The sequence below is a fragment of the Drosophila navojoa genome, chromosome 4 (genome assembly GCF_054131105.1).
Source record: "Drosophila navojoa isolate 15081-1374.11 chromosome 4, UAZ_NAV_1.0, whole genome shotgun sequence".
In the NCBI taxonomy this organism is placed as follows: Eukaryota; Metazoa; Arthropoda; class Insecta; order Diptera; family Drosophilidae; genus Drosophila; species Drosophila navojoa.
Genome location: NC_142892.1, coordinates 21443978 through 21451361, shown reverse-complemented (window position 1 = coordinate 21451361; position 7384 = coordinate 21443978). Strand labels below are relative to the sequence as shown.

Genomic DNA, 7384 nt, shown 5'->3' with positions numbered 1-7384 from the left:
ATTCTGTGGATTTTCGCCCGGCTCCGATTCGTTCCAACTGTGCTTGTTGGTCGTAAACACACACCGTGGGATTCGGCTGCGTCGATATGACGTTCCGAGGAAATCGCGCGACTGAACTGCACTTCAAAAGTCGCATTGAGTGGGCTCTTCGGCTGGCGACGTTTTCGGGTCGAGCGACAACAATAATTAGACGTACCAAAGCACTCCAGAAGGCAGGCCGGCCAACCCCTAAGAATGGCCCCGAGAACACAAATACCTCCAGCGTGCTGTATGCAAAAATTATAAAGAAATAATGAAATGAAGAAATATAGAAATATAGAAATTTGCTCAAGTAGTCAGTCAGCTCTTAAGTGGCCCGTTTCGATTACATGGCAAACTTAAGATGAATTCCGCATTATGAAGTGGGCCTTGGCTTCGTTGCGCCGAGGCTCGTCATTTGACTGCAACCCTTTACTTTTCTTTTCTCTTTCGCATCTTTGGCTGATTGAGAAATTAACGTCGTTTAGCCAAGTGGCTGGGCTTCGGCTTTGGCTTTGGCTTTGGCTCTGGCTGTGGGCTTTTTCTGTCGGTCTGCCAGGTGAACAATCGAATCGGGAATCGCTTCGCGCATATCAGGAGCGTTCCTTAGTTAATCTGTTATGACATCTAGTTGTGGCGGGGTTGGTGGGGAAGCGGAGCACATGCGGCGTTCCGCTGGGCACCTAATGAGCGCAAATCGAGCATGCATTATGAGAGCCATCGATATCCTACGCTCTGACAGCTCCTCAATTGCATTACCACTGCCATTTTCCCAGCCATTCATGGCGAGAACTTCTCACAGATTCTCACACTTGGCAACTGCCGAAGAAGGGGCTGCTGAGGCTGACTTCCGAGGCGTTACATGTGGGCTTACACATGTTTTGGCCAACGTTTATTCAGCTTATCCTTTGCCCAAATGCCGCAAATTGAATATTGTAAATTGTGAAATGTAGTTTGTTTATTGTGGAAGAGGTTAATTGTCTGGCTACTTCTGGGTAACGCATTTCCATTTCCTTGCTGGCCGGAAGTGCTGCAACTGCGACACACTCGCCCATTTATTATTGTATTTTATTTATCATTATTTTTATTTGTATTTTTTTGTGTACTGTTGTTGTTGTCTTTGGCATTGCTGAAACAATTTGCAGCGTTGGACAACACACACAATTCGAGTTCCGTTGAATTCCCGAACAAAGGAGGATGACAAAGGGACGCTGCAGCCAGGAGATGCTGCAGCCAGGACAATGCCAGTGACAATTGCTCAGCGGCAGCAGCGATTCGACCTGGTCAAATCAGGTGAACCCGAACGGAAGTCGCCCTGGCACATGTAAGCGTTCCAACTGTGGGTTCCATTGCGTCTCTCTTCTATTGTTTATCGCCCGACTATTTAGATCTAATGGGATGAGCCGAAGAGTTAGTTATGGCTCGACTATATGTTCACTTTTTGTATCCAGACAAGATGACAATTAATGAATCCTTTCAGAGAATATCAAATATGAGTCCCTAGGGATAATCATTTTATGTAATATTCATATTATTATTATTTTATATAGCTTTACTTATTTATCTTTATTTTAAACTAAAGTGTAATTTTCCTTGTAAATTCTATTCCATCTAACATTTATCACAGTCCTATAAAGACACATAATATTTTTTTTTTCACGCAAAAAATGAAAATGTTAAAGAAAAATCTTTGAATTTCGTGTGCATGCAAAATGCTCTTAACTAGAATGACACGTGAAAAGCGCAAAATCTGTGAAGTAATCAAATGGACACGTACGTCTAGGAAATTGTAATCAAATGTGTATGTGTGTTGGGGGCGCTGGGAAATGGACAGTGGGAAATGGAATATGCGAACTGAACAAAGGATGCGTCGGCTGCCAGCTACGTGAGAAAATGTAAGTTAACTGCAGTTGGATCTGGAAGCGGAAAGGAAAAATAACAAATCTACCCAAATGTTCTGTTAGCCAGGTGCTGGGTATGCTCTATGGTCGTACAGTCATGTGGACCCATATGTGAGTTAAGTAAATAGCAATTAAATAACACTTTGAACGCAATTCGATTATTGGAGACAATTCAATCAATTCACAAAAAGCAAACACAATTTAACCTCATTTAATTGACATTAAAGTCTGGCAAAGCTGTGCCCTTTGTTTCGATTGTATTTATCTTTATGATCTCATTATAATCATTGTATTTATCACATTTGGCCGCATTGTTCGAGAATTTAATTTAAAAATGAAAAATGAAAAAGCGAATTGTTTGGCTGGCTATGCTATACAGACGTATACAAATATATAGCCAACCCAGAATCAGAGCCAGAGCCAGAGCCCGAGTCAGAGCCCCAATTCACAATTGAAGAATTCACAATGACAACAACAACAATGTCAACAACAACAACAGATGGCAAACAATGAAATGCGCGACTCTCGGGATTTAATGTAAAAAGGAGAATGAATAATAGAGAGCGGATTGAATGCAGGCAGAGAAAGGCAGACGAGTCCTTTCAACGGGTTAGGGTTAGACTTTCCATAATGGATTTCATAATTACAGAACTGTTGATTCTACTTGTTCTCATTTCGAATTGAGTGCTCATAAGTACATATAACACCTGACTGGCTTTGTCGCTATCCCTACACACACACACACCCAAACACACATACAGAAAAAATATCAAAACTATTCTCCGGCACCTCGTCCTTCCTTCCTTCCTTCCTTGCAAGCATAACAAAAGCCCATGGCAACATTTGAATACTAAATGCGAGATGCGTATGGCAAAAAGCAAAAGTCTGTCTTCCTTTCTACCACTATCCTAGTTGGAGCTCCCTCTCGCTCGTCCTCTCTCTTTGTGTCTCCTTCATCCACTCGCTCTGTGTGTGTATTCCATTGCTAAGTGAAAAGTAGAATGGATAGAAAGCAAAACGCTAGCTGAACAAAACTTTTTCCATTACACAACACATCAAGTTTTTTTCTTTCCATTTTTATATAAATTCTTTTTTCTGCTTTTTTCGGTGAGCAACACAAAGGAAATGCTGAAAGCTTTTTATACCCTGTTGGATAAAGGCCGCTTTGGGTATATTGGCTTGAAAATAATTCTGTAATAACAGGGTAGAAAAGTGTCTATTTCGCTAGTTTTTCCTTCGGCTCAACTAAGGTCTGATAATATGTGTATTATAGTATGGTTGGTCACATATTTATGCATACTCATACGAAAAATGGGCATACGTAGAATGCAAACAAGAGGACTCCAACTCTTACTTTAATTTTATTGAATATAGCACTAACAGCTTTATTGATTCGGTAATAGAGATATGAACAAGACATGACTATTCTATGAAATATAGATACTTAGATACTTAATACTACGCTACTTATTATAATTGATTATCAGCAAGAGCATATTGTACTCCTTCCCTTTGCAGCCAAGAAAAACACTTCATTTTGTGTGTATTTTTATTCCTTTTAACTTTGCGCATTGTGTAGCCAAACGAAGAGAGAGAGAGAGAGGGAGGGAGAGGTACTTTCCTCTCACTCTCACCCACGTGTAGGCACCCATACAAACATGGTCATGCATATAGGTACACTTTATGTACGTGCACACTTATATAAATTTGGCTAGCCATTCAGTGCGTCTTTCTCTCGACTCTCATCTCTCGTCTCTCGTTTTGTAATTGTGTTGTGTGGTGCATTGTGTCGCTTTTGCTTTTCCACTTTTCTTTACCAAATAAGTAAATAATTGCAGTAATATCCTTTCGAGCGCGAAATAGAAAGAAACGAACAACGCCATAGAATGGAAAGCGTGTTTCCATGTCCTTTTCACAAACTAAAATGTGCTTTTCACACATATACATGAAACACAAACACACCCACACACAGACACACAGACACACTCTCCCACTCATATATACAGATTTGCCCACTCACAATACACATGCGGCTTGTATATAGAACAGAGAGCAACACAGACACCCACAATGGCCAGGGTATACAAAAATTCACACCAAGTCGCCATTATGATTGGCTGAAAAGGTAAAGCCAACGGGCCACGCACACACACACGTACATATATAGTCATACGCACACAGAATCATAAGCGCACTCTCTGAGCGTATATGCTTGGCTCTCACACTGCCGAAGCTCTCTTCGGACAAACAACAATACATGCCGCGGAAGTGCAGCGCCAGGCGAAACAATAACGGAAATTGTGTGCCCACTGTATGCGAAAAATCAATGCAATTTTAGAGAGAGAGAGAGAGAGAGAGTGAGAGGGACAGAGAGAGAGATAGGGAGAGTGAGTGTAGCGTAGGAGCGCAATACAGGAGTGCGGGTGCTCCAAATGAGGTCGCTGCGGCAAAAAATGGGAGCAGCGCAGTCAAAAACTACTAACAAGGCAGGCGACCAGACACGAACCGAGCCGAACAGTGAGCGAGCTGTTATTGTCGTCGTTGTTGTTGCTGCTATTCAGTCTTTCTATTGAACACACCCCTCAATGGGCAACAACTACAACTAACAAGGCAGCCGAAATAAAGGAGCCAATGGAACAAAGCCAACAAGCAGCGTAACAATGCAGCACCAACAGAGAGCAAAAGAGTGAAAGGGAGAGAGAGCAAGAGCAAGCAAGCACAGAGCTAGCTAGCCCAGGTATCGTACGTGCAGAAGGCAACCATCAGTGGGCATCTCGCTCGCACACACAATCTACCTGCGCAGGGGGTTGGTTGTCGTTCGCAGTTTGCCGTTCGGTTCGTCGTTCGCCGTCGCGAGAGAGAGAAAGAGAGTGTGAGAGCGAACGGCCTCTGCGGGCATAACAGAAAACTGGATTTGACTGTAGTCGTGTCAGTCTCAATTATTGCGCAGACAAATCAGTCAGTGTGTAGCTGTTGAGCCGAACAGAAGCAGCAGCAAGAGCAATATCGACAGCAACAGCAACAGAAACTGCGAAGCCCAAAGAGACGCACTATCGACATTGCAGTTGACTGAACACCATACTGAAAAAAGAAAGAATATAATAAAAGCAGTTACATACATTGTGAATACAGTGAAGTGACAAACAAGAGAAGAACAAGAACGCAAACAGAGTGAACATTTATTCCATACAATATCAAGTGATAAACGAACATATAATGGCCACATTATCATCACATCCCAACTACGGCTTCCATTTGGGCGCCGGTCAGGGCTTGGAGCTACCCTCCCCTGGCGACTATGCTTCCCAGGGCCTGGGCAATGCCCAGCTCAGCCCCAGCATGGACATGGATATTAAGCGCGTATTGCACTACTCACAGAGCGGTGGATTGGCCGCTAGTCTAGCAGCCATGGGCGGATCCCCGGGCGGCGGTCCAGGCGGTGTCAGCAGTCAAGCAGCCAACAACATGAGTCACCACATGGCGCACCACATGCACAACGCCGTGGCTGCTCAGCAGACCCTTTCACCCAACAGTTCCATTGGCTCCGCCGGCAGCTTGGGCAGCCAGAGCAGCTTGGGCAGCAGTGGCATGGGCGGCGGCCTGGGCATGGGTACACACGGCTCGGGCGTGGGCTCTGGGGCTGGCAACAGCTCCATGCACAGCTTGGCCACGTCGCCTGGCCAGGAGGGCCACATCAAGCGTCCGATGAACGCATTCATGGTTTGGTCGCGTCTGCAGCGTCGTCAAATCGCCAAGGATAACCCCAAGATGCACAATTCCGAAATCTCGAAACGTCTGGGCGCCGAATGGAAGCTGCTCGCGGAGTCGGAGAAGCGTCCTTTCATTGACGAGGCCAAGCGCCTGCGTGCGCTGCACATGAAGGAGCATCCGGACTACAAGTATCGCCCACGTCGCAAGCCCAAGAACCCACTGGCCTCAGGGCCCCAGGGCGCACTCCAGATGCAGAGCAACATGAACATGAACATGAACATGAACATGAATATGAACATGAATATGGCACAACAGAAGCTGGGAGCAGCTGGCGCTGGTCCAGCGGGCGGTGGCTACAATCCCTTCCACCAGCTGCCGCCGTATTTCGCACCCTCACACCATCTCGATCAGCCGTACCCAGTGCCCTACTTCACCGGCTTTGATCCGTTGGCGCTGTCGAAGCTGCACCAGAGCGCGGCGGCCAACAACCAGACGCACAAACACCTGGAGGCGCAGCAAGCGTCACAGTTGCCGCCCACCTCGTTGAGCAGCTTCTACTCCGGCATCTATTCGGGCATCTCGGCGCCCTCGCTGTATGCCGCCCACTCCGCGAACGCCGCCGCCGCCGGACTCTACACCTCATCCTCGACATCCTCGCCGGGCTCCTCACCCGGCACCATCACGCCCAACGGCATGGACGGCTCAATGGACAGCGCCCTGAGGCGGCCGGTGCCAGTGCTATATTAGGCAGATTGGGCGGACCGCACTGTCCCAGAGTAAAGTACAATTTGCATTGTTGACGCGTTCCCAAAGTGATCCAACTGGTTTTAAATCTTTAAAAGCTCTATGTAAGCCAATTACAATCTAGTAGTTCTCTATCATTGTATTTCTCGCCCTCTATGAAGCAACGCTCGCAAAACTCTAGTACAATCTTTGCGCAAGATCGAGGACATAACATAAGAAACATTCCTAGCCAATAATGTATGCAGATGGGCATGCATATATGTGTGTGCATTTGTATATGTATTACCTAAACTTTATGTAATAATATTGTCTATAATTTATTGTCACTAAACCGAAAGCGAAACCTAATTGTAAATTAATTTTATTTAGTTCTAAGAGTGTGCTCCTTGTTGTTTTTGCCAGCACCATCCTCATATCCTAGTTACGAGTATTGTGCCCCTAACTCAAATTGTAAATATCACGTGAATTCGTTATAGACTAAAGACACCATCCAAACAATGGAATGAAAAACATAAAAATAAATAAAAACACACACAAAACAAAACATATTCATAAATGTATTATTAATTGTATTAAAATTAAAATAAAAACAAAAGCGTAATGTTTAAGGAAATGCAAAATATTTAAAAATGAATAAAAACAACATTTATTAAAATGATAAAAACACTCAACAGAAACTCAAGTCTTGTTCTTTTTCTTTTTCAGACAGCGAAATACTAAACAAATTTGGTAAATGCCTATTTATAAATCCATTACTGGATATATAAATATATATCTGTATGGGTTAAACTTGTAGAAAATACAAAACGAAATGATAATCTCATTTAGTATGAAAATATTTACGACTTCTTTACTAGATGTTGTCAGCAAATATGATATATATAAATATAAAAGAATATGCGGATTTTATGTTTATAAATATGGATGTCTAAGAGATAGAATGAATAATATATACATCAGAAATGAATGACCATTATACATATATAATAAAATTTTAGTTTCATTTATTT

General features: G+C 43.6%; 1 protein-coding gene across 1 annotated transcript; it reads left to right on the top strand.

Moving 5' to 3' along the window:
- The first annotated feature begins 4856 nt into the window (after positions 1-4856).
- On the top strand, positions 4857-7051 carry D (Dichaete). Its single transcript, XM_018100549.3, has one exon. It carries the CDS (start codon positions 5136-5138, stop codon positions 6375-6377), a length of 1242 nt encoding a protein of 413 aa, XP_017956038.1. The 5' UTR covers positions 4857-5135; the 3' UTR covers positions 6378-7051.
- Positions 7052-7384: the final 333 nt, after the last annotated feature.

Excerpts from the sequence above, each read along its gene's own strand:
- D (XM_018100549.3), top strand. The coding sequence starts at position 5,136 with ATGGCCACATTATCATCACATCCCAACTACGGCTTCCATTTGGGCGCC.